Source organism: Hypomesus nipponensis, chromosome 13, assembly GCF_054491055.1.
Source record: "Hypomesus nipponensis isolate SF chromosome 13, ASM5449105v1, whole genome shotgun sequence".
In the NCBI taxonomy this organism is placed as follows: domain Eukaryota; kingdom Metazoa; phylum Chordata; class Actinopteri; order Osmeriformes; family Osmeridae; genus Hypomesus; species Hypomesus nipponensis.
Window position 1 is genome coordinate 3,475,038 of NC_140373.1, and position 27,088 is coordinate 3,502,125.

At 46.8% G+C, this 27,088-nt stretch overlaps 2 protein-coding genes across 2 annotated transcripts; both read left to right on the plus strand.

Moving 5' to 3' along the window:
- Positions 1-318: 318 nt before the first annotated feature.
- cog7 (component of oligomeric golgi complex 7) lies at positions 319-8,318 on the plus strand. Its single transcript, XM_084669871.1, has 19 exons — positions 319-612; positions 717-935; positions 1,115-1,263; positions 1,503-1,619; positions 1,911-2,079; positions 2,414-2,496; positions 2,666-2,788; positions 3,135-3,333; positions 3,790-3,917; positions 4,551-4,705; positions 4,882-4,998; positions 5,191-5,256; positions 5,541-5,727; positions 5,824-5,964; positions 6,085-6,168; positions 6,656-6,770; positions 7,253-7,396; positions 7,598-7,809; positions 8,003-8,318. Exons 2-18 carry the CDS (start codon positions 770-772, stop codon positions 7,762-7,764), a joined length of 2,310 nt encoding a protein of 769 aa, XP_084525997.1. The 5' UTR covers positions 319-612; positions 717-769; the 3' UTR covers positions 7,765-7,809; positions 8,003-8,318.
- A 460-nt stretch (positions 8,319-8,778) lies between these two features.
- Positions 8,779-23,627, plus strand: LOC146259507 (ubiquitin carboxyl-terminal hydrolase 31-like). The gene is made up of 17 exons (XM_084669869.1): positions 8,779-9,275; positions 9,491-10,112; positions 12,735-12,872; positions 13,356-13,444; positions 13,632-13,724; positions 14,000-14,135; positions 14,657-14,804; positions 15,068-15,257; positions 15,602-15,713; positions 15,945-16,039; positions 16,261-16,338; positions 16,559-16,688; positions 17,372-17,491; positions 17,691-17,916; positions 18,073-18,231; positions 18,409-18,561; positions 18,949-23,627. Exons 2-17 carry the CDS (start codon positions 9,597-9,599, stop codon positions 20,466-20,468), a joined length of 3,903 nt encoding a protein of 1,300 aa, XP_084525995.1. The 5' UTR covers positions 8,779-9,275; positions 9,491-9,596; the 3' UTR covers positions 20,469-23,627.
- The last annotated feature ends 3,461 nt before the right edge of the window (positions 23,628-27,088 follow it).

Here is a 27,088-nt window from a genome sequence, read left to right on the forward strand (position 1 = left end):
ATTAGCTTTTCATGGATAACAATTTATCCGGATATGCACATTTAAAATGTTCTGTTGGTTCATGTTGCAACTTATTATTGTAGTAACATTTTTGGACACAAAGCGAGGCTACCTTGCTATTTTTATTACAGCTCGAAAAGACAAGTTAAAGTGTCCCACAAATTTCATGAGGGCGGACAATCCAAGTTCATGCACAATATGAAATAATTACAATACAACTAACTACGCCTCCTACCCTTGTTTCTCTGATATCTTTTTTTTGGTCCTGAAGAACTGGTTTTTCATGATGTCGTAGGAAGTATTTGACATTGTGTTTCCGGGGGATGGTAAACTGACAGTACAAACCGGAACTTGCTGTCAGTGTGTAAACAGATGATGGTAATCTGATTCTCTTACACCTTGAAATAATATCAATTTAACTCTGGAGGAAGCAGTTGCATTGCTGGAACTTTATTTAGTTGTAATGATCATTTCATTTTCCTGGGCGGTGTATTTTCTATTTGTTTCTAAACCTGTACTGGGCAGAAGTTAGCTACCAGCGAGCTAGCTTGCTAGCTTTGCTGCTTTCACAGCAACTCCCTGCCACCCTTGTTCTGAATTATTAGTGTAATGGTGAGTATTCTTTGCTGGTGTAGTAATATACTTCTAGATAGTTTTCACGCCAGATAATTGATATGTAGACCAACTGTCAAGCCAATCTCCTAATGCATCTACAGATGTCCATATGTTAACTGCAACTGTGAGTTGAGTAAGAAGCAGCAAGTTCAACATGGATTTCTCCAAATTCCTTGACGATGATTTTGACGTGAAGGACTGGGTGAACGGAGCATTCAATGTGGTCCAAAAAGATTCGCCTGGGAAGGCGGACGCGCACGCGGCTACACTTGTAATGAAACTGCAGCTGTTCATCCAAGAAGTCAATAATGCCATAGAGGGTAAGTTGCATCTCTACTCTGAATACCGGATATATTTCCTGCAAATTCTAATGGTGCCTAATGTGTCCCTCGAAAACAAGTCGATCCACAAACCTAATATTTACGTAATTTTAGAATAATATAAAAAAAAGACATCACGACGGATTTGATTGATAAAAATATATATTTTCATGGTTCAGAGAGCAGTAACCAGGCCCTCCAAAACATGCCCAGAGTTCTGCGCGATGTGGAAGCGTTGAAGCAGGAGGCATCATTCCTCAAGGAGCAGATGGTCCTCGTCAAGGAGGACATCAGGAAATTTGAACAGGACACTGTCCAGTCCATGCAGGTATGGCATACGCCCTTGGTATATAAGAAAGCAAATCTAGTGGCCATACAAAAGTCCACACATTAGAATTGTCGAGAAACATTTCCAACGCTACATATTGACGGTAGAATGATGACATCGATCCAAAGACAGGAAACAACAGCACAGTTATTAACTGCGGATAAGGTCTAAAGAGCCATGGCTTTCATTCTCACCATCTGAGTGTTTTAATTGCTACACTTTGTGACTACGTATTGTAGGTTCTAGTGGAGCTGGACCAGGTTAAGTCTCGCATGCATCTGGCTGCAGATGCCTTGCAGGAAGCTGACAAATGGAGCACGCTCAGTGCGGATATCGAGGACACCTTCAAGACACAGGTATTAAACAAACTGCCACTAGCACCTTCAACGTCCCTGTACAGTAACCCAGAACGGGATTCTCTGCATGATGCTTAAGTGTACTTAGAAAGGCTCATGAAAACAACCTAAAAGTTTACTACTATTATAACAAAATCCAGAGAGACACGCAGACAGACGCTGTCTCTGTAGTCCTATTTCACTTCTGGATCTATGGATCCCCAGCGATGGCTGTAAGATCTGCCGTTGTCTGTCCTCGCATTCGCTTCTCTTGTAAACCTAAATCTCCGGCGATGCCCCCAATCCCTCCAGGACTTTGCAGTGATCTCCTCCAAGCTCACCAGCATGCAGAACAGTCTGGCCATGCTGGTGGACACACCAGACTACTCTGAGAAGTGTGTCCACCTGGAAGCCCTGAAGAACAGGCTGGAGGCTCTAGCTAGCCCCCAGATCGTAGCCACCTTCAACTCCATGTCCATGGGTAAGGTCATTTTGCCGTTTTTTGTTTCGTTGTATACGTTTGACGATGCATTGTAAAGATATAAAACGCTAGAGAGCACAGTCTCAGTAGTGGTTTCAGTTGACCCTCGAGTTGGTACCGTGTGTCAGATGGTTGAGCGGTTACGGAATCGGGCTATAAATCAGAAAGTTGCCAAATGACGTTGTGTCCTTGGGCAAGGCACTTCACCCTACTTGCCTCAGGAGGAATGTCCCTGTACTTACTGTAAGTCACTCTGGATAAGAGCGTCTGCTAAATGACTAAATGTAAATGTGTTTGTTTCTCTCTTTCTCTCTGCTGTCATTGGATTCTGCAGAGCAAGCCAAGCTGTTTGTGAAAGTCTTCACAGAGATAGATCGAATGCCCCAGCTCCTTGCCTACTACTACAAGTGCCACAAGGTAAGATATCCTCTCCCGTGGCTCGGCCAGTCTTATCGGCTGGATCAGATGTCCGCTTGCATCGACTTGTTTAGTCGTAATGGTGTAATCATTACTCCTTGCTGACGCCTATATTTTTCAGTCTATCAATACACGTTATGGCCAATGCGCGCGCGCGCGTGTGTTTCAGGGACAGCTGCTGAATGTATGGCAGGACCTCTCTCAGAGTGAGCTGAGTCTGAACCAGCAACTGGCAGAGTTCTACGACACCCTCCTCTCCACCTGGCACTCCCAGCTGCAGTGGAGCAGCCAGGTACTGATCCTAACACACACACACACACACATACACATACACATACACACACCGATTACAAGTACACACTCCCTCACACCAGTATTGTACGGACACCCACACACACAATTACATAAACACACACTATTACACACGCACTCCTACAAACAATTACACGCTCACACATACAGCTACACATCCACACAGTTACATGCACACACACTCAGTACACACACACACACACACACACACACACAGAGACACACAGACGGGCTCTGTCTCTGTAACACATCACCACACACACACACACACACACACACACACACACACAGGTAGTAACAGCAGGGTGCCTGGCGCCCCTCCCCAGGTGTTCAGGAACCCGTACGAGGTGGTGACGGTGCTGCTGATCCAGACCCTGGGGGCCATGGTGCCCGCCGTGCCCGCGTGCCTCAGCTCGGTCCTGGAGCACACCCCTCCGGAGCAGCGGCTGGACTGCCTGCTGGAGCTGCACCACACCGCCACCGCCTTCGGGAGGAGCCTGGAGACCGCCATGCTGCCTCACCTGGGTTCGATTCACACCCTGTGCACTTCTTCACAACACCTTGTGTTCATACATACCTTGAGTGGGTCAGGTGGCTGAGTGGTTAGGGAATCGGGCTGGGAATCAGAAGGTTGCCGGTTCGATTACCGGCTGTGCGAAAATGGCGTTGTGTCCTTGGGCAAGGCACTTCATCCTACTTGCCTCGGGGGGAGAATGTCCCTGTACTTACTGTAAGTCACTCTGGATAAGAGCGTCTGCTAAATGACTTAATGTCAATGTAACCTTGGCTTCAAACCATACTAACATAGTGATATTGTTTTCTCCATACATTTCCCACATCATCACAACACATTAACTTCTTAACTTATGATTATTTGATTATAACCATTTATATATTAATACCATACTGACATCATCTTAAATTCTGATGAGTTAATGTGAAGATGACATCATCCAGTAATAATATGCTTGTTGTCTGTAGGTGAGAACAACCTGCTGAAGGTGAATGAGCTGGTGTGTGCTCTGTACGACCCCTACAAGCCCTACCAGCTCCAGTACGGAGACCTGGAGGAGTCCCACCTCCTCATCCAGATCAGCGCTGTGCCTTTGGTGAGTCACACACACACACACACACACACACAAACACACAAACACACACACACTCACTCACTCACTCACTCACTCACTCACACACACACATGTATGCCCTCTCACCCTCTCTAACACACACACACACACACACACACACACACTCACTCACTCACTCACTCACTCACTCACTCACTCACACACACACATGTACGCCCTCTCACCCTCTCTAACACACACACACACACACACACACACTCACACACACTCACTCACTCACTCACACACACACATATACGCCCTCTCTAACACACACACACACACATACGCCTTCTCACCCTCTCTAACACACACACACACACATACGCCCTCTCACCCACTCTAACACACACACACACATACGCCCTCTCACCCTTTCTAACACCGACACACACACACACACACACACACATACGCCCTCTCACCCTCTCTAACACACACACACACATACGCCCTCTCGCCCCCTCTCTAACACACACACATTTCACCATCTTTCTTTCCAACACACACATCCCACCCACACCTTTTCATGATTGGTCAGATAAACGAATCTGATGGGATAAGATGAACATGTAACCGTGGCTTCCCCCCCACTCCCCATATCTCTCCATGCAGGAGCGAGGTGAGGTCATAGACTGTGTGGAGGAGTTGAGTCACTCTGTGGGGAAGCTGTTTGGTCTGGCCAGTGCTGCTGTGGACCGCTGCGTGAAACTGACCGATGGCCTTGCTGTCTGTGGCCTCCTGAAGGCCCTCAAAGCTCTCTTCACCAAGTACGTAAACACACACTCCCGCGCGCGCACGCCACAAACATTCTGTTTCTGATCCCCGAGGCCTTTATCCACCAAACAATCACATCCAGTAAATCTCATGGTTTGACGACGCTTATGACAGGTTGTCTACTAGGGACCGAAGTTGTTCTGAGAGATGTTGTTGTGTACGTCTGCAGGTACGTGTCGGACTTCTCCACGACTCTGCAGTCTGTCAGGAGGAAGTGCAGGCTGGAAGACACGCCTAGCTCAGCGGCGTTCCAGGAGGACTGGACCACCTTCCAGAACTCCGTCAGGTGAGTGGGATGTCTACCCTAATGCCCAGGAGAACTCAACAATTATCAATTGTCAATTTCAGCAAATTAATTTAGTATATTTCTAGCAAAATATGAGCGTCTATACATGTACATTGCAATATTATTTAGTGTAGAAAAGTCATTTGATACGCAGGCTGTTTTGCTTATGCTTCTTGGCTATCGCGTTTGCAGGATCATTGCCACTTGTGGAGAGCTACTGCGACAGTGTGGAGCCTTTGAACAGCAGCTGTCAAACAAGTGAGACACGCGTTCTGTCAGAGTGGGGTGTACAACACTGGCTTAGTAGCCTCACTACTCATTAGCACTAAAGTGTACGTGACAAGATGCAGTGCTATGTAGATAACACGGACATCTGTCTATCGAGATATCATTGAGACACCTACCTAAGTAAATATCATTAAAAATGATAAGTAAATGATGATGTAATGACAAGTAAAGTAATTCCCAGTTCCTACACTAGGATAACAAACATTTTCCAACCCTCCATCCGTCCCCTCCCCTTCCTCCCTTCACCCCTGCAGGATCCTGGGCACGGCGGGTAAGTACCTGTCGGAGTCGTACAGCCCGCGCAGCCTGGCGGGCATCCAGGAGGCGAGCACCACCGAGAGGAAGAGCTCCGCCCGGAACCCCTGGCAGGAGTACAACTACCTCCAGAGGAGCAACATGGTGGAGTACAACAGCCTGATGGAGGTTCTCTACTCCCTCAAGGTGAGGGGGCCAGGAGACACGGTGGAGGTGGGGTGAGAGGTCACGGACCGTGGCTGGTAGCTCCGCGTGTGATCGATCCCTCTTGTCGGTTTGCAGGAGAAGGGCACGGGGAACTCCAGTCTGCTGGCGGAGCCGCGCACGGCTCTGACCAGACTCAACCAACAGGCCAACCAGCTGGCGTTCGACTCGGTCTTCCTGCAGATCAAACACCAGCTCTGCCTCGTCTCCACAATGGAGGTGAGGGTCAGTTTGTGGAGGAGTGTGTGTGTTGAGTGGGTGTTTTGAGAGAAAGCGTATGTGTTGAGTGTGGGCGTTTTTCAGACTGTGTGAGTCTTCCCCTCCTCTCTGTGCCTCCAGAGTCGAGAAGCAGGAGGCTTTGGTGAAAGCTACGCCGAGGATCTCCCTACCTTCAGCTTGTCCCCTCAAGAATACATCACCAATGTAAGACTAACTCACTACAGGAACACAGTACTACAGACCAAGCTTGAAAGACTGCAGACCAAGCTTGAAAGTGATTGTGATAGAAATTACGATCAAATTGAACAAATATATCATAATTTCAAGGGGCTTCAGGTGGCTGAGCGGTTAGGGAATCGGGCTAGTTATTAGAAGGTTGCCGGTTCGATACCCGGCTGTGCAAAATGACGTTGTATCCTTGGGCAAGACACTTCACCCTACTTGCCTCAGGGGAATGTCCCTGTACTAACTTTAAGTCTCTCTGGATAAGAGTCTGCTAAATGACTAAATGTAAATAAACCATCATACATTTTTGTATAAACATATTGAGCAAACTTATGTGGGGTTTAGTATCGGTGTGAAGTTAAAGGTCAGTGTTGTGTAGATAGTCATAGTTGACTCTGACACCATGAGCAGAGTGAACATGAAGGGCACCAGACAGGGGAGGTGTAACTGTGTGTCTGCTTTCCAGATTGGACAGTACATCATGTCTCTGCCTCTCCACCTGGAGCCCTTTGTGACGCAAGAGGACCCTGCGCTGGAACTGGCCTTACACGCAGGAAAACTGCCCTTCCCTCCCGAGCAAGGTGACGGGCTCACTTCCACCCTCTCTCTGTCCTCCCCTCCTCCCTCTGTCCCTTTGGGGTTTCTTCACAGAGAACACGTCAGGTGGGTCCTCTTCTCCTCGTATCTGTGTCCGGAAGATTGTTCCGTTCTGTCACCTCTGTCATGACCTCTGTCACCTTTCACCATCCGGCTCTAAAACTCTTCCTCCATACATGCCTACCTACTCTCTCACATCCGTAACTTCAAATCCACCTATCGTACCTCTCCCCCACACTCTCTCTGTCTCTCTCTCTCTCTCTCTCTCTCTCTCTCTCTCTCGGTCTCTCTCTCTTTTTCTCTCTTTCTCTCTCTGTCTCTCTGTGTCTGTCTCTCTCTCTGTCTCTCTCTCTGTCTCTCTCTCTCTCTCTCTCTGTCTCTCTCTCTCTCCATACTCCACCCCCCGTCAGTCTGGCTTATGTTTCCTGCGTGCGTGGTCGTTTGACGTGTTTGTTGTGTCTCTCAGGTGATGACCTTCCGGAGTTGGACAACACGGCCGACTACTGGCTGGGTTCCATCGCCAGGGCAACCATGCAGACATACTGCGACGCCATCCTGCTCATCCCAGAGCTCACCGCCCACTCCACCAAGCAGCTGGCCACAGACATTGGTACTGTCTCCCCACCCTACCCTACCTCACTGCCACTGTCCTGTATAAACAATCACAGAGTATATTAATCACAAAGCCAATTTTGGGCCTGTAGTTTGATGTATAAAAAAAAAAAATAGGAAAACAACTTCAGTATGATAAAACAATCATTTCAATTGAAGATCGAAAACGCACTATGAACCGCCTCCCTGTCTCCCACAGACTACCTGAGCAACGTAATGGACGCCCTGGGCCTCCAGCCCTCTCGCACCCTGCAGCAGATCGTCTCCCTGCTGAGGGCCAAACCTGAGGACTACAGGCAGACAGCCAAGCTCCTGCCGCGCAGACTGGCCTCCACCATCGCCGCCCTCAGGGGCCTGGACAACTAGCCAGGGGGGAGCGAGCGACGTTGCTACTTGGGAAGGGTTTATCAGGTAGGGAGTCCGAGCCAGACCTGGCAAATCTAGCTTCCCAGATGATGGGTCATCTATAACTTGTGTGGTACGTCATGAAATACACGAGCTAGTCTCAGGCATTGTTGATCAGAAATATGTATTTGTTTTTTGTAAAAAGAAGTTAACCGGTTTTAAGCTCAATTGTAAGCTTTGATTCTCTCTCCTTTTCTAGAAGCAGCAGACAGACAGCTGGAATCTCACGTGGAGATGACACCATGCAACAGTTCTGCAACCTTTTATTATTCAAATATAGACTAGATGCTTCAGCACCATAACATGATGTTACCAATAGCTACCAGTAGCTACCATGTTGTCTTTTGTATGATTTTCTATGGTTTATTTACACTTACATCGAGACAAATCAAGGTCCGAAGATGTCTTTTGTTGATATTTATTTACTGGAATCTGTCCTAATTTAATAACTGTCTGTCCTCTTTGTTCTAAACTTTGATAATTAAGTCAATTAAAAATCCTGTCTAATCATTCGAGCATGGTGTTCCCACAGTTATTTAATTGTGTCTAAACAAATGCTCTATTGTGTACATGTAAAGCTGTAAAAGCGTGATGGGTTGTGTTGAAGAAGCGTTCAATAACTTAATATATTACGCAACGCACGGTCGAAAAGTATTGTCAATATTCACCCTTTCCATTAACATGCTAAAACAATTGTAGCCTGATACATAAGTAGCCTAAATACGATTAGTCCTATTACATTAATGCGTACGGGATTACGTGTTGCGAAAGTATCGGTCGGCAACACTTGACTGTAGCCTACTGTTAGTCATTCATTAATATGAGCAATAGCGATGGTGAATTCGCCAGCATCACATGCCGCTGTACCTGCTCTTCCAACATGGACCAGTGTTTGGCCGTGACGTCAGCCGTCACCGCCCTGCCTGCCTGCAGTATCGGTGACTACAGATGATGGAGACAGGGAGAAGCGGCCTTGCGATGAATCTCAACGAGGAGGAAAACAAGTCATAATAGGATGAGACACCACTCCCAACTTCACGAACGGAGAACCGAAACATGTACATTTCACTGCTCTTATACAACGGATAGTTCTACCCCAAATGGAGGGACTAGTGGACGTCGCTTCCCTTCGGGCTTTATGGGGGCTGCACATTTGGGCAGAGCTTCTACAAGCGCGTCTACGATAGAGGCGATTTAGGGAGGACATCAACGGATCTTAACATCAGCCAGACATGAGTTTTGTTTACTATTGAGGGTGAACATATCGTTTGAAGACGTGAAATTAGGAATGTCCGGGTGGAGCTGCGGTTTGTTCAATAAAACATGAGGACCACCGCTTCGTACACTGTGGTCCCAATTTATGGGGTGATTTATTGCTTTGGATGCCTGAGCATCATGACCCACTGACGTTTCCGAAGAGAGCGCATTGTTTTTGGATCCCAGAGGTGACAACAGAATGCCATTCCAATGAGGTGATATCTTAATATGAACATTTGCTGGTGAGGGACAAACCTTGCTGTTTTGGTGTGAAGTGGCATGGCAGTGACTCTTTACAGAGCGTGTTTATGCAACCGACGTGTTAGGCATGTTTGCTGTTTAATTTAATTGTATGTGCTGTAGCATACATAGCCTATTAATAATTGCGATTAATACTGAAGCTTTTATTTTTTTGCACGTGTCACATTAGGACCATCCATACACTGCTGGTTGGCTGATGAAGCAATTGACAAGATATTAGGCTATATTTTCTGGAATCTAGGCCACATATTGGGAAAACCAGCACGATTTCAACCATGTCGAAAGCTGCCACAAAAGAGAAGAAATCCTTCAGCAAAAAGCTTTTCCGGAGGAGCTCGGTGCGCTCCGTGGGGAGCTTTATGAACCGAGTTCTCCGGACTCTTTCCACTTTGTCCCACTTCGGTAACGAGGAGCACGCCGCCGACGATGAGAAGGACGACGCAACTTTCATCCAGACCACAACAGGGGGTTCGGTCCCCTCTGACGATAGCGACTGCGGCGGATTTCTCTTTGGGGACAAGGTCCCCGGAGTTGCAGGACTCAAGAACCATGGCAACACTTGCTTCATGAACGCTATTTTACAATGCTTGAGCAATACCGAGCTCTTTGCCGAATATCTAGCCTTAGAACAGTTTCGCGGAGAAGAAGTAGACGACAAAGCTAAGTCGAATGGTTTGTTGTTGCAAAAGAAGCCACCGCAGGATACAGGTGAAGTCACTGAACAACTTTCGGGCCTGGTGAGAGCGCTGTGGACCTTTGAGTACACCCCACAACACAGTCGGGAATTCAAGGTAGGCTATGCTATATCAAGGGGCTAGCCTATTGTAAATCTTTTCCATTCATAGTGTTCTCTATTGTGTGACTGAAATTGGATTAGGAATTTAATCACGCGAATTATACAACTCATCAAAGGATGCACGCTTGCACGTATAACACGAGGAAGACCTATAACTTACACGGTAGCCTCAGTAGGCCTACCCCTGTTCGGTGACAGTTACAATTAATCTTTGGATGCTAGTGTGTAGTTATTTTGCATGTCTGTGCCCAGACAAGAAGGCTGCGTTTGAGAAAATAATATTTGCAAAGTAAATGGAGTGTGAGCCCATTCAGCCTGCAAATGACAGCTTTAACCTTTTTTCTTTGTTCAGCAAAAATCCAAATGCAAGTTCATGAAACGAGCACAACTCGCTGAAGTTGCAAAATACACAAGCTACCAATATAAAATATTGGTTAACAAGGCAGTCCCATTTTACATGACACATGTAGTATGTTGGGAAAAACAAAACAAAAACAAATTAAACAGGTAACACACTAGACAGTAACTAATAGCAGGCAGGGCCTACCATGTGCAATACCAAATATTACATTCACTCTGAAGACAGTGCATGCTTTCCTAAGCACAGACGCATATTAGGTAGCCAGTCATAACCACACTCTTGGCATTGTAATATATTAATGTCAGATGTCACTTTCAATAATCTCATCACATTATTTTGTCAAATCAGTTAGTAAGGCAGTCAGATGTGGTTAAGATATGAGATATGGCAGCTGTACATCTGTAGTCTTCCCTTCCATGTACATTCATTATATTGAACAATTGTCTAGGTCTTATTAAGCCTATGATTACTTGTAGGAAGGTTTTTTGTTTATTTTGTGATAAGGTTTTACAGGCCATTGCAATTGTAAGGAAAGCCAGAGGGAGATTAACTTTGGTGAATCAACTAACCAATAACACAATGTGTTTGAACTAGGCTTAAATAAAGCCTACACACACTGCTGACCATTGGCTAACTGAGCAGTTTGTTTGTGCTTGAGTGTATGTGTGCTTGTTTGTGTATTGACATGTGGTCCCATGCGGTATAAGGTGTGGCACAGGATGCTACAAACTTGTTTACCCCAGTTAGTCAAATCAGATTTTCTTGTTTCCCTCCATAAGATGAAATGACATCTGACGTCTGTCACTCAAAGTCACAAAACATTCAGATTTGGACTTCTCTTTCATGGTACAAGAACAGTTTAAAAACAGTTTTTTTAATGGAAACTATGTGTCATGTTTTAGGGCTTTGAAGTAAATATCGGGGGTGAATTGAATTGAACAAGACAACCCACGCACACACACACACGCACGCACGCACGCACACACCTCTCATTCCTGACACCGTTTCTATTTCCAGCTATTTATTCTTCCTTGGTTGCCAGCCAGAGGTACACACTGTTTTATTGGATATAGATTACCACTCTACAGTAAGAAGCCTTGGATATATTCTAAGCTCCTTTATGGAATGAAGCACCACATGGAGTATGGTCACTCCTCCATATTAATCTTGTCTGATATGATATCCTACATACTATCAGAAGATGTGCCCATGAAGTTATTTTTAAACCCACACTCAAATCCATTAGTGTAAATGTGGGTGCACAATGGATGGTTTGGACATAATCAGCCATACTCGATTGAATATAGAGCTGTAGAGAAGCTAGGCTTACTGTCCTCCACATCAATCTGGCTCGAACTTCAGAACCTTCTTTACTGATCAACGACTCAAATGCAAGGCAAATAATACAGACGTTGAGGAATAAAACAGCAAGCATCCCCTAAAAGGATCATTACTCAACTCAAATGCACTTTATCCTTGCTTTGTTCCGTTTACGGTTTTCTGTGTACTTTTTTTCAAATGGAGTAAACAATCCTCGCCAGCCTTAATCCATTTCCTGGATCTGCTACGAAGTCCGCATGCTTACGAGATCTTGAGTGGAGTGCTTGCTTTTTCATTGCATCAAGCTGGACTGCCTTGCTAATGGTTTGAGAAGGATGAGGCTGGTCCTTGGGGGCCAGCTGTGAGACTCAGGGCGGCTCTGTCTCCTGGTTGCATGGTTGACCTTGTGTGACATTCGATAGGCCGTGACTAGAGGTTGTCTGGCAGGAAGGGCTCTGAGTAGTACAATGTGTTGTTATTTGGATGCAGATGACTCTTGCTAAAGTTAGAAGGTACAGCATGTTCATGGAAACTGGAACCGGAGGTCTCTCACATGACTGGGTACAAGTCTCACAGTCTCACAGTGGAAAAATAATGTCAATAAAACGGTCAACGCTCAGTATTTTGTTGCCATAGAAAAAGGATTTTTCAGATTTTTCCACCAACAGCAAATACAAATTACATATTGGAAAGTGATGTTAACATAATTCTACTGTTTAATGTAGAGCTTATTTACAATACATTTGTGAACCAAAATAGGACAAAATGATTTTTGGGGGGTATAAAATATAAAATATTTTAACAGCACACACAAAATCTCATATTCCCCCCCACCCAAAAAAACGCGAACGTAAAAATCAAAATTCTTGTCAAACTTTATTAAACCCACATCAGTCACAGCCCTCACGATCCTATACTGCGTCGGTTGTCTTTCAGAACGTGGTGTCGAAGAGCGCCCTGCAGTTCCGTGGCAACGCCCAGCACGACGCCCAGGAGTTCCTGCTGTGGCTGCTGGATCGCGTTCATGAGGACCTCAACAACATCGTCCACCCCTGCAGCAGGCCCCCCAGGAAGGTACGTGTCCTCAGAGACGAGCCTTTAGCCTTCACTGCCCCAGCACTGGGACCACACTGGGATCATGTGGCCGTATGGATGTAGCAACAGTTGATCTACAGTTGATCTACAGTTGATCTGCAAATCTACAGTTGCGACTGTAGATTTGCTCTGGGCTTATAATCAGCGCCTTTCTCCAGAGTGCTGTGTGTCAGTGTGTAATAACACTGCGAGTAGTGCTTGTTAGATTAGGGATGTTTGGTTTTTGTTCATCCATCTTAGCCCCAGTCAAACCTGGGAATCAACTTAACCCCTCAAAACCTGGGACGGGACTGAAACTGAACCTCCAGTGGTCCCCAGGGCCCAGAACTGAAATATACTTCCTGTGCCGTCAGAAGTCTTACAGTAACGTCTGGACTATGTCCCATGAACACTTTGTTAACCGTGTGGCTGTGTATTGTCTGGGTATGTATGACAGCTGTTGTCTGCTCCATGTCTGTGTAGCCTACAATAGAAGATGAGGCTGTCCCTGAAGGATCTCCAATGCCAGCACCAGGCTCCTTCGTCCAGGAGCTGTTCCAGGCTCAATACAGGTGAAACTCTCCCTCAAACACCCCCCGTGATTGATGTATAAATATTGATTGCAGAAAGATATATGTCATGGCTGGATTGCGAAATGGACTGTAAATCATTACAGCTTTGACATCTGGTGTGGAATGTTGGAATGTCGGAACGTCACCAGGGAATTTTCACAGCGTTCTTTCCTGTTTTCTGTCGCAGGTCTTCTCTGACGTGCCCACACTGCCAGAAACAAAGCAACACCTTTGACCCCTTCCTCTGTATCTCACTGCCCATCCCGGTACCACACACTCGGTAAGACAACACTTCATCTCAGTCTCCGGTCGGACAGTATCCCAGCGTACATTCATAGGTATCGCTCCACCGTGAGTTTTGTACAATATCTGGTTTCTTCGATTTTGACCTCGACTGTCTCAATACTGTGAGAGGCTGGAGAGGAGACCGTGATATGTCACGTAGCGGCTCGCTAAAACAGCCTGGCAGGTGCTGGTTTTGAGGTTTCGAGAGCCACGGTGAGATAGTAGTTACGTAAGAGTGATTTTTCTTTTCAACTCTCGTCTGTGTTGAAGGCCGCTGTACGTGACGGTGGTCTATCAGGGAAAGTGCTCCCACTGCATGAGGGTGGGAGTGGCAGTGCCTTTAACCAGCACCGTATCCAGACTGAGGAAAGCTGTGGCCCAGGAGACCAAAATTCCTACCGAACAGGTACCTTACCAGCACACAGAAGGTCACTCTCCAATACCGTGCCATGGGTACCTGCAAATGTTTTACAAAAATACGTTTTTTTTTTCTTTCTTTTTTTTTTGTGTCAAAATGTTCCAACCAAATAGACACTGAAAAGCATCGCCCGACTCATTACTGTCAACCGGTTTCAGCACTGTCAGGTTTTGTCTTCCTGGTGCTTCGCTGAAGGTTTCTGTCACTGAAAAATCTATTGTCTGAATCTTAAACAATCCACCGTTTGTGTTTGCGCCAGTGTCCTGGTAGCAACCTTCAGCCTTGTGATGTTCACTGGCTGTTTTTTATGCTTCGTACGATCCACTCTCCTCCGCACTTGAATTCTAAGTGTATCAACTTGTAAGTCTTACCTATATTGTGTCTGTGAGACAATGATATTCAGGGTATGTTTTGAATATGATAACCCGCATCAGAAGTCCTGGTTTATTAACGAGCTTCGGATCTCAGATTGCTTCAACTTTTGCTTATCATTCCGGTTCTGTCTGCAGATTGTCCTTACTGAAATGTACTTTGACGGCTTTCATCGCTCCTTCTGCGACGATGAGGACGACCTTGAGATCATTCAGGAGAGCGACTCCATCTTTGCCTTTGAAACACCTGAGCTGTTCAGACCTGAGCAGATCCGTTCACAGAGAGGTAAGGCTTCTATCAACTCCCCCTTCCTTCACTTTAGCTCCTTGACATACTCATCCATCAGAAAGTCGATTTTGGCAGCTCAAAACCCCCCCAAACTGTATTAATGTTGATGTGATTAACCAAATTCTCCCCAAGATGATTTTGTTAGTCAGACAGCTTAAACTCTATTGTGTCCATTGTGTACTGCTGTATAATGTATCGTAACAAATACAACTCAGTTGTATTCAACGTATCTTAATGTCTTGTTTTTTTGTTGTTGCTAGGCGTTGTAGGAAGTCCACATGTGAATCTGAACCAGAACAACCTGAAGTATGGCACCGACAATAACAGGATGTCCACACAAATACAGGAGGCTGTGACGCCGCCTCAGAGTCCTAATAAGAACAGCGGGCAGGCTGACAAGATCGTTCTCCTGGTGTGCAACAGGGCCTGTGCCGGACAGCAAGGCCGCAGGTACACAAACTATTTGGCACATTCCGCACACAAACCGGTGGGTTCAGATGGCTGAGCGGTTAGGGAGTCGGGCTATTAATCAGAAAGTTGTTAGTTCGATTCCCGGTCGTGCCCAGTGACGTTATGTACTTGGGCAAGGCACTTCACCCTACTTGCCTCAGGGGGAATGTCCCTGTACTTACTGTAAGTAGAGCGTCTGCTAAATGACTAAATGTAAACCAAAAGTGGAGCATAACATTGAACAAGCCACCATCTTGTGGGTCTCATTTTTTATAAAGTATCACGCGAGGAAGCATTGCAAGAAAAAATTCTAATTTGTTTTTTAAATGCATGGTCTTTCCCAGGTTTGGAAATCCGTTTGTGCTGTACTTGGAGCGCACAGTGACCTGGGATGTTCTCCAGAAGGAGATTCTGGAGAAGATGAGACATCTTTTGCGTCCGGGGGTGCATGTTCAGGTAACACATTTGAGAAACTTTATTTTATATTATAAATTGCATTATGTTTGAATTGCACACAATTAAGATTCACAATATCCCCGTGGGGATGAACGAAGGATCTATGGCATCGTCTATTTGAAAGGAATTGAAATATTCTCAGAGATTTCACGAATGGTAGGCACTTAAGATTACTTTTGGCAGGCTCTCTGCTGAATCAGTAACTCATAAGTATCTCACTTGCCTTTACAGGTTGGCCCATTCAGTTTACGTGTAGTAGGTGTGGTTGGAATCACCTATCTGTTGCCCCAAGAGGAGCAGCCCTTGTGTCACCCCTCAGTGGAAAGGTAATACCATATGCCACCACCAGAGAGCAGTGGTGCCTCACCCATAACATCTAAAATCCCTGTGGAAATGATAGATGGGATGACTTATTATGACTGCGCTTAACCTTTTACGATGGTTGTTCAGATCTTAGTGGGCTTTGGGTCATATTAAGGTTTCCTTGCACAGGCAAGCTCTGTGATTTTCTCTTTGATTTCCTGTTGATCCGATCTTTTTTCGGCAGAGCATACAAGTCTTGTGGCCCTGGAGGCCCGCCTCATGTGAAGATCGTGGTGGAATGGGACAAGGAGACTAAAGACTAGTGAGTGAAAGATGGCCGACGCCAGCGAACGCCGCATGTCATTTGACAGACGCGGTTTCCTCTACTGACAACTGAAGCCCGCTCAAATGTTCAGCGGGGTGACAGTTGGTGCAAACCGTTTCCAGCTTTCAAAGGCCTCTTCCGGTCCAGTTGAGTTGCTTTGAAGCTGACGGTTTGACCTCCGCGTGACCTTGGGAACGTGTGTTTTGTGCGTGTGCAGCCTGTTCAAACGCACCGAGGAGGAGTACATCCCGGACTCGGAGAGCGTGCGTCAGATGAAGGATCAGCACCTGCAGCCACAGACCTGCTCCATCGCACAGTGTTTCCAGCTCTACACCAAAGAGGAACAGGTGTGTGTGTGTGTCTTCTGTCAGTGTGTGTCTGCGTGGATGTTTGATTGACCGTAAGTGCCAGTGTCTTTGTGCGTGTGTACGTCTCTGTGTAAGCACATCATGTGTATGTGTGTGTCTGACTATATGTGTGTTTGTGCATGTGTGTGTCTGTGTGTGAGGACATTATGTATCTGTGTGTGAGTGTGTCTTTGACTACATAATATGTGTGTGTGTGTTTGTGCACGTGTATGTCAGTTTTGCGAGTACTGCTCGTGTCTGTGTGGCTCTGTGCTGATGTCAGTTCAAGCGTGTGGTGTGGCTGTGGTAAACAGCCGGCAGAGCTGCCTCCAGACTCTCTCTGTGTCTCTGTGTGTTAGCTAGCTGCCTCCAGACTCTCTGTGTCTCTGTGTGTTAGCTAGCTGCCTCCAGACTCTCTCTGTGTGTTAGCTAGCTGCCTCCAGACTCTCTCTGTGTCTCTGTGTGTTAGCTAGCTGCCTCCAGACTCTCTGTGTCTCTGTGTGTTAGCTAGCTGCCTCCAGACTCTCTCTGTGTGTTAGCTAGCTGCCTCCAGACTCTCTCTGTGTCTCTGTGTGTTAGCTAGCTGCCTCCAGACTCTCTGTGTCTCTGTGTGTTAGCTAGCTGCCTCCAGACTCTCTGTGTGTGCTAGCTGCCTCCAGACTCTCTGTGTCTCTGTGTGCTAGCTGGCTCCGGACGACGCCTGGCGGTGTCCACACTGCAAGCAGCTGCAGCAAGGCAGCATCAAGCTGAGCCTCTGGACGCTGCCAGACATCCTCATCCTCCACCTCAAACGCTTCAGACAGGTACACACACACACATGCACGTACAGGGCCATATACACACACACACACACACACACAGGGCCACAATCCCGAATCCAAAAAACCAAGGTAACCCCTCTCATCTCATCTGGGCGTCCCTCCACGATAACCACGTGACATTCCATCATCTCTGCGGTCATGGTAACCAACATGGCCGACGCGTTGGGTGTGTGTCCTTCAGGATGGAGACAGGAGGATGAAGATGCAGAACATGGTGCGTTTCCCCCTGGTGGGCATGGACATGGCGCCCCACATGGTGAAGAGGAGCCAAAGCAGCTGGAGCCTGCCCTCACACTGGTCGCCCTGGAGACGACCTTATGGGATGGGGCGTGACCCCGAGGACTACCTGTATGACCTGTACGCCGTGTGCAACCACCACGGGACCATGCAGGGAGGACATTACACAGGTAGCCCACTGCACACACGCTTTCACCAACGTCACACACACACACACACACTCCACCACAATGTCGACCGCTTCCTGTATCCTGTTTGATATTTTGCTTGACCGCACCATTACAAGCCTTCAAAAATCTCATTGTTGTTGTTTAATTGTCCCTCAGCTTACTGTAAGAATTCCATTGATGGCCAGTGGTACTGCTTCGACGACAGCGATGTGCAAGCCATCGCAGATGACGAAGTGTGCAAGCAGACTGCCTACATCCTGTTTTATCAGAGGCGAGCCACAATTCCATCCTGGTCTGCGAACAGTTCTGTGGCAGGTAGTTTTAAGTGTTCAGCCGTACTGCAGAATGAATACCACACATTCTGTCCCTCTCTCTCTATTTTCATCTCGAGAATGCCTGCACCCAAGCATCCACAGCCTCCACACTGCCGTATATTTCCCAGAACGAGCCACTTGATAGAGCCCGTGCGTCCGTGTGTGTGTTGCCCGGCAGGTTCCACCAGCTCGTCTCTGTGTGAGCACTGGATCAGCCGGCTGATGGGGAGCCGGCCGCCCAGCCAGGCCTCATCCGGATCCTCCAGACGCACGTCCTTAGCTTCCCTCTCCGAGTCGGCCGAGTTCGCGGGAGAGCGCAGCGAAGACGATGGTGAGTGACGCAGGCGTTCACATTTAGTCATTTAGCAGACGCTCTTATCCAGAGCGACTTACAGTGAGTACAGGGACATTCCTCCCCTAGGCAAGTAGGGTGAAGTGCCTTCCCCAAAGACACAACGTCATATTGCACGGTGGGGAATCGAACCGGCAACCTTCGGATTAATAGCCCGATTCCCTAACCGCTCAGCCATCTGACCCATTTGCAAGCGTGTTATGATCAGGTGAAGCAAATTCGATGCTGGCGGGATGACGGCATCCTCTTATGGTCTGGCGTGGTTGTCATGAGAGCACACTTGTGATTGTCCTCAGCCCCAGTGTCAGCTCTTTTAGTTGTGTCTCTCTGCCCCCCCCCCCCCCCGCCCCCCCTTCTGATAAGGAGGCCTCTCCACTCGCCCGGCCATGCGGAGCGTTCCCCGACAGACCTTCTCGTCGCGCTCGTCCATGGCCAGCCCCCTGGCCCTGAGCGAGAACGGCACCAAGCCCTCCTGGTCGCTGTCGTCCAAGCTCCACCTGCGCTCCAACTCGCCCTCCCGCTTCTCCCTGGAGTCACACTCGTCCTCGCCCACCCTGGAGAGGATAGGCGAGGCGGTTGATGACAAGACCTCCTGCTACAGTGGCTCGGGCAAGCTGGACAGGCCTCCTGGAGGTAAGACCCTAGTGGCTTTGGAAGGTACTGCGGGTGCTAAGAGGCTCCAGGAGCAGTCCCAACCCAGGGCAGCGGGCCAGGTTGAGCCCAGGTCCGCCAGCCAGACCACGGACAACAATAACGTGACCACAGCCCCAGAGCAGGCCAGTCCAGGGCATGGTGCCATCTCCAAGCAGCGAGGTACTGGAGGAGGAGGAGGAGGAGACAGCGGGGGGGCGAAGAGGAGCACGGGGAAGTCTACTCAGGAGGCTGAGAGGAGCCCCAAGAAGCACAGCTCTCCCACGCCTGACCACTCGCCCTCGAGGTCGCACACCAAGACCACGGCCGCCGCCGCCTCCAAGGACAAAAGCGACGCTCCCGCCAAAACCGGCAAGGCCGCGTCTTCGAAAACAGCCACGCCGGCGAAGAAGGGGACGGGCCACGCCCAGGAGACGCTGCACCCCGACTCGGCACAGCAGAAGAAGAGAGGCAGTTCGCCGGGCTCCCGGAGCGCCCCCCCGCCAAGGAAGACGTCCCCCAGAGGGGGCGCGGAGAAGAGCTCAGCGCCCGGCAGGGTGAGAGCAGCCGAACGCAGCGCCAGCCGGGAGGCCTCGCGGCCCGGCGCAGCGCCAGAGAAAGGGGCGGGCCAGGGAGGGCCCTCCTCGAGGGCGAGTGGAGGAGCGGCGCGGGGCGGGGACGCCGGCGCCTCGGCTGGCCGGCCCGACGGCAGGTCGGGCCGAGGGGCGGAGGGTAGGCCGGGAGGGCGGAGCTCCAGCAGCAGCTCGTCCATGACCAGCCTTCGATCGCCGAGCGTGGGCGTTCCCTCCGCTAACGCGGCTCCGCCCCCGCCGAGGGCCCCCCGGAGGAACAGCAAGACGGAGGACAAGGGCTTGTCCTTCTTCAAAAGGCAGAAAGAGACACGCAGGTCGACGGAGGGGAAGACCTCCAGCGCCGCCAAGGCGGGGGGAGGAGAGGCCAGGGGAAGCCCAGAGGAAGGGGGTGGGGACCTGGCCGGGGACGGGGAAGGGGACGGGGCCGGCAGGAGGTCCCAGCAGGGGGCGTCAGAGGCCCAGAAGAACACGGCCTCGGTCAAAGACAAGGAGTCGTCTAAGACGTCTACCCCAGCCAAGCGCTCGCTTCTGTCCTCCGCCAAGTCCAAGACTTCGGGAGCTGACGCGTCCACGCAGGCCAATGGGAAAGACCCTCACAAAAAGACCATGCCTTCTAGAAAGATCCCCATCAACTCTACGCGGACCACCCACAAGTCCAAGTGAAAGGCCCGGTGCGGACCCCAGTGACTCTACAGTGCAGCTAGAATGTTTCTCGACCAACTTCGCTGATCTCCTCGGGGGAAATGGACCAATCGAAGCATCGCCGGCTCATAAATCGTCTATGATTGGCCGCTGCCACAAATGACATGTCCGTCACTGTTCACTTTATTAAATGATTCTATAGGAATGGATTTAAACAAAGCACTTTGTATGGATTGCATTGTTTTTGAAGAATTGTATTAATCATATGGATTATTATATAGTATTATATAAATGTATGAACTGCACATGTAATGTCATTTTTACCTGGCCCCGTAGCATACTGTCATCGTTCATCTCGGGCAGATGTGGAAGCGAGTACTTACGCAGTAGCGAGCAAGATTCTGAAACGGTTCAGAGTAAGAGAAAAAACCCTATTACGTAATGACAGCACATACAGTGCTGTGGATCAAATATGGACTGCTCAGTCACCAGACTCTATTACAGACATGATATAACTTTGCACCTGAGAAAGACGACTGATACACTGGAAACATTTCCAAACGATTTCACAACATACAGTTTGCATAATCAGCAGAGAGCCACATCTGAACAGCAAACTACAGTGCCTCAGATAATCACTCTTTAATATTTTTGTGAAACCAAGAAACCCCCATTTCTTTGTAAGGTATTTTATGAACTCTTGACGTAGGTACAATTTGTATTAAGATTTTAACATTAATTAACCACTGAGGATCATTTTCAGTTGCTCAAAGTAGTAGAAAACTTGCAAAGCCAATTGAACAGCTCTAAGATATAACAGTTTTAAGTCCAGTCAACACTATGACCGTTGATAATGTTGACAACGATACCGATATATCCGCTCATGGCGGTAGTGATTGTTTAGCCACATTTAAGCAGCCTCTATTTATCCCAGATTAGACTTTCTGACCTGCCGTAGTCTAACGGGGACTCAAAAACAGCTACAGTAGCAAGACTTAAGCAGTGACATGGTGGCCCTCTAATGGCCCCTCAGCCCCCCTCCTCCTCCCCCCACCGCTGCCCCCGGGGGCTGGAGGCCGTCACTGCGGGTGCACAGCGGGGCCTTAAGGGGGGGACCTCCACCACACCGACTGCCATCTTGAAACATTCCGTAAAAAGACAAACACAGGGTTGATGTAGAAAGCTACACAAACACACCGCTCATTTCTCTGCACATATATTTAACAAGATATATATATAAAGACTATTTAACGGAATGTCTTTATAGAGCACCGTATATGTACAGATCATATATATGGTGAGTTCAAACAGGCTCCTCCCCCTTTTGTCTTTATCTCTCACATCACAGCTTGTGCACATTTTTGTCTTATGCTACCGAGCAGATGGGAGTCGAATTCTGATTCTGATTCTTCTGAATGCACTGAAGTACACTGAGAACAGAGAACCGCCATTACGAAATGTATGTCAGCAATTCTTTGCATGATATATTGCTAATGCATGCACTGAACTATGCAAGCAACTCTTGCTAATGTCCACACTGAGTATGTTAAACAGCTACTTTTCGATGTGTATATATTTCTAACTATATTTCTGTATATTTTTCCAAATGCCAACCCCAGAGAGCATGTTTAGGCATACTTCAATGCTTTATTTGCACATTTTCTTCAAATATACATTTTTGTATGAATGATAGGTACTGCTCATTCACCCTCTCTAAGTAAATCAACTCACATGCTAATAATTCTTTCTGTATTGTGTTGATTTGTGTCACGTTTTGATTCCAAACCATTTGTACAAAGATAATGGTTTTTAAAAGGTAGGACTGATGTCCAGTCCTGGGGGAGCACAGCAGGAGATGCTGTGGGCTCCTGTCCTGTGTTCTGTTTTGCGTCCGCTTGGCTAACTTCACATTAAAACAGAAGCCAACCCGCGCGTCTGAATGCCACATTAAAAAAACGCTCAACCAATTCATAGACTACAGAAATGAATGTGAAAGCTTACTCTGTTCTGCTTCTCGTCCTGGTTCGCTCTGGTATGTACAGTTTTAACACTGTGTTACTAGATTATGTTCCTACTGTCAGATGGTTAATGTAAACCAACCATGTGACAGTTGGTGTTTTCCTTTAACCTGCTCAGTGACTGGTGTCTCACTGTATTGGTCAGTATTAATCAGTGACATGGTAGAGGATTCTAACAGTCTCATCCGTTGGCTCTATGCTGCCAGATTGCCTTTCTGTCAATCATGTTTTAAACTGAAACACATTTATCATAAGATCAATATGTTTTAAAGGATCTTCTCTCCTTAACTCCTGTTTGTCTATATTGATAGCATTAGTAGTGAACCACAGAGTCATGGTGTTGTCTGTGACATCCCAGAGCTTAAAAGTGAGACAGTTGAGGAATGTATATGTTTCCACGGATACAAGGTAGAGTGAGCAGAGACGTCAGGCACCAATAAGTTCCTGTGTAAAAGGTTATGTTCCAGATATTAAAATCAAACATGTTGATGCTGTATCATTGCAATAGTGAGGACTTAAGAAAGAATATGTATCAATATATATATATATATATATACTTATGGATATTGAAATGTGTTTTGCACCTGTAATACACATATTACACCAGCACACTGTGCACAACAAACAGGGTATTTGACTTTGCATCAGTGTCTGGTCATGTGTACTATTGTATGGAAGAGTTTGAGAGATGAGAAAGTACACTAGATGGGGTAGTTAGGGCAGATTTTTCTACCTCACGAATGGCTGCCGAAATGAGAGTAAATTAATGCCACCTCAACACTACAGTATATATCTTTGTTCAGTGGGGGACGTTGGTGGTGAGAAAAAAGGGAGATATCTCCACATTGAACTGAATAGTTCTATGTCTGGTTCAAACAAGCTTTGAAATCAATACATCTTTATGTTTTGGGTCGAAATGGTACTGAAAGAGGGTAAGATTAATTGTTTTTGTGCATGAGAATGTCAATGCTCTTAAGTTATGTTTATTTTTTACGCTGATATTTTAATGAATGGAATGCACTTTTAATGGTCCTTTTTTACTTTTGAAATAATTCCTTACTTTGGAGAGACGGGCAATGTTTGTATACATGCCAGTGGTTTAGCAATGCAAGAAAAGAATATCATATAAAAAATAAAAAAATATTGTTGATTTATGATTCAATTGTGTTCCGGTCTTTTCCTCTTTTTTTGTTCAGTTCCGAATCTATCCACTTGGTGGCGCTCAATGCGTTTCCATTGCAAAAACCTAATGTTGATGACTTGGGCCAATAAAGTCTTCACAAAACCGAACTATTTCCAAATCTGTTCCCGGTGAGGTGTCTTGTGTGCAGAAAGTCATGTCTTTATCAAGACATATCGGTCCATCAGATCTAATATTGTCATCCAATGAGGTGTCAAGTGGGATATTAAGGGCCATCTTTTATTTATGACAGATTGAATTATGGTTATATTAGTTTGCCTGTAGGCTGAGGGATATTAAGACGTAACAAAATAAGCTCTGGTTTTTTTCCCTAAAAATTCGTTTAACGCCGTCATCAGTTTTAGAGATTGTGTTTATGTCTTCTGTTTTCATTTTTCGGAGGCCCTGAAAGACAACAGAATTTCCCTTCACAAAGTAAGCCTCTGATTGGCCCTCTGATAACTCGGCACTCTTCGCAATGTCAGGGTACAGTAGCCCATCGCGGAAAATAAGATATCCTGCTACGTATACTTTTCTGTATCATGACATTATTACAGGCAAGCTGTTACCTGTTTAATGGCCAACCAGGGGCATGGTAAAAGGAGTGAAAGAATTTACATTTAGCAGACGCTCTTATCTTACATTATTATCTTACAGTAAGTACAGGGACATTCCCCCCGAGGCAAGTAGGGTGAAGTGCCTTGCCCAAGGACACAACGTCATTTGGCACAGCAGGGAATCGATCCAGCAACCCTCTGATTACTAGCCCGACTCCCTCACACAAAGTCTGTATGAGTGTGGCTTGGAGAGCCATGACACACCAGTACGGACATCATGCTGCTCTGTGGAATATCTTCTGTTCACGAAGGCCACATTTCCTGGTAACACCTATGAGTGTCGAGTCATGGAGTGTTGAGGTTGTGATCAGAAGGTCTAGTTGTTCTGGCACTGAGTGAGATAGTCTCATGTCTGTTGTGTTGTAGATCCAATGAGCAATACCTGAGAGGAAGAATCTGTGATTTAGGGTTCATTCCTATTTAACACGTGAACCTGAAAATGATGTCTTGTCTTCTTAGGATTATACAATCAGTGTGTTGATTACAGTCTAGAGCAGATATTTTTCTGGGTTGCTGAGCCCTGCAATGTGTAGACAGCCAATCTTCTCTTATTGATCATCTCATGGTGTCTCCAGGGGCCCTCTCTATTCCTTGATGCCTAGCCTGAAAGACTCCACTTTAAGACTCTCTCTCTGTGGACGCTGAACGTTATTAGTGAGGCGAAGACAGAGAGGTGGAGCCTACCACTTTATACCAGCTAGATTGATGATGTGAGTTTTTGAAATCCGAAGGAAAGTTATTTTTGTGGTTGTCGTCTGGAGATTGTTAAAAGTCTCCTCTCCCATATTGCTCTACCTGCAGTACATCCAGAGAGTTAGTAGGAAGGCTAATGCTCCCTCCCTCCCTCCCTCCCTCCCTCCCTCCCTCCCTCCCTCCCTCCCTCCCTCCCTCCCTCCCTCCCTCCCTCCCTCCCTCCCTCCCTCCCTCCCTCCCTCCCTCCCTCCCTCCCTCCCTCCCTCCCTCCCTCCCTCCCTCCCTCCCTCCCTCCCTCCCTCCCTCCCTCCCTCCCTTGCTATCTTTCCTCCATTCTTCTCTCCCTCCCTTGATTTATGCTTTCCCCTGTCATGTTGCTCTGTATCCATCCCTCCGTCTACACTTCCTCCTGTCTGCTGTGGTAGAGCTGATCGTCACCATCTTCCCCGTTCTTCCTGAGCAGAGACCCTGCAACTCCCAATGGCGAGTACATTTCTGCAGCAAATGAAAAACAAAGTCAATTATTTACTTGGAATGTGGAAAGAGTATGTCAATTATTTCTCTTCTCTTGAGTCCGACTGCACTACTTTAATTCTTTTTTAATTGGAGATTAAAAATCCAACATGTCGGAGTGCATCTTGATACAGAAGCTCTTTAGGTGATGTAATATGTATGATGATGCGATGCCAACTGGCCCCAGCACAGCCACGTTACATAACCCGAGGCAGAGAGCTGGGACAAGAAAATATATATTCTGTATTAGAAAGCTTTAGATGCCTTTTCAGGACCATGGACAGATCCTTTCAGTAAAGGCTCCCACTGTACAGGAGAAAACTTTCAATTTAAGTTTCCACAAAGCTTTATTGTATTATAATCCAATGTATTTACCTATCAGTTGACGAAGGCTATAGGAAAATGAAAGTACCGTTGACACGTGCATTGTTGAGGGGGCTCAACTCAATCATGTGTTCCTCAATGCAGTCTTTCCGGTTTGTTTGGAGTCTCTCAGGCTCATTGACACACTCAGTTGATCATCATGATGACAGTCATGTCTACAGGAATTCATGAAGTGTACCAGGAACCAGTGCCCCCACACACCCAAGCCACCTGAATAAGGCAGAAAACTTGGAGTTTTTCTGGGAGTTTTTCTGGGAGTTTTTCCTTGTCTTCCTTGAGGGTTTAGGTTGGTTGAGGGGCAGTTCTATGGGCGTATGTGAAGCCCTCTGTGACATGCTTGCGTGTAAAAAGGGCTATACAAATAAATTTGATTTGATTTGATTTGATTTGACAACCTCTCAGCTTTGCGTTTCTGAAAGGAGCCAACAATACTACAATGCTATGGGACTATGTAGCGTTCCTGCTACATGTCCTCAGTCTAATCCAACATGCATCTTCTCGGACCGTCCTACTCCATCAGCTGTTTGTGATGTGAGTGATGGAGAGCTTGATGATGCTTCCTCCAGCTGGTTGGCAGACACACAGACGCACATCGCAGGACTGCTGCATCAGCCAACGTGGTTTCTGGCACCAACATCTCTGGACCAAAATCACAGGAATAATGAGGAGAACTGGAGAGACGTCAGTCAAATTCATGTGATGTTGCTGGTTTGTTGTCTACCTGACAAAAAATATTAAAAATATATATTTTTCTTTTTGTGGTTCCAGAAATCCTTGGATTTACAAGTAATTTATTTTTTATGCCATAAGAATCGTGTTTTTTCCTTTAAGGTTGCTTGCTACGTATATTTATTCAAGTTTTATTTTTGTGATGGTAAAATGAAAGTCTAGCTAATGAAAAACCATGGGTTCTTGAGGGTTTGTATTGGACACTTAGTGTGAGTGACTTAGTTCCTCAGAGCCTATGGGTGTGTATCTAAAAAATCTGGAAGATAAATTGATGTTTGGAGGAACATAAAAAGTAATGTATTCATTAAAGCTATGATGAGCGCAACTGTCAACATCATCTGACATCCAATCAGATTCTAGCTTTCCTCAGAGGAGGTTGATTATGTATGTGTGTAGGCATGCATGCTTATGTGTGCCTGTGATAATATCATGCACTTTCCTGAAGGGACAGATTCCTTCATCAAAGATGTCTAATTTGATATCAAAGGTTTAAGCATCTTTCTTTTA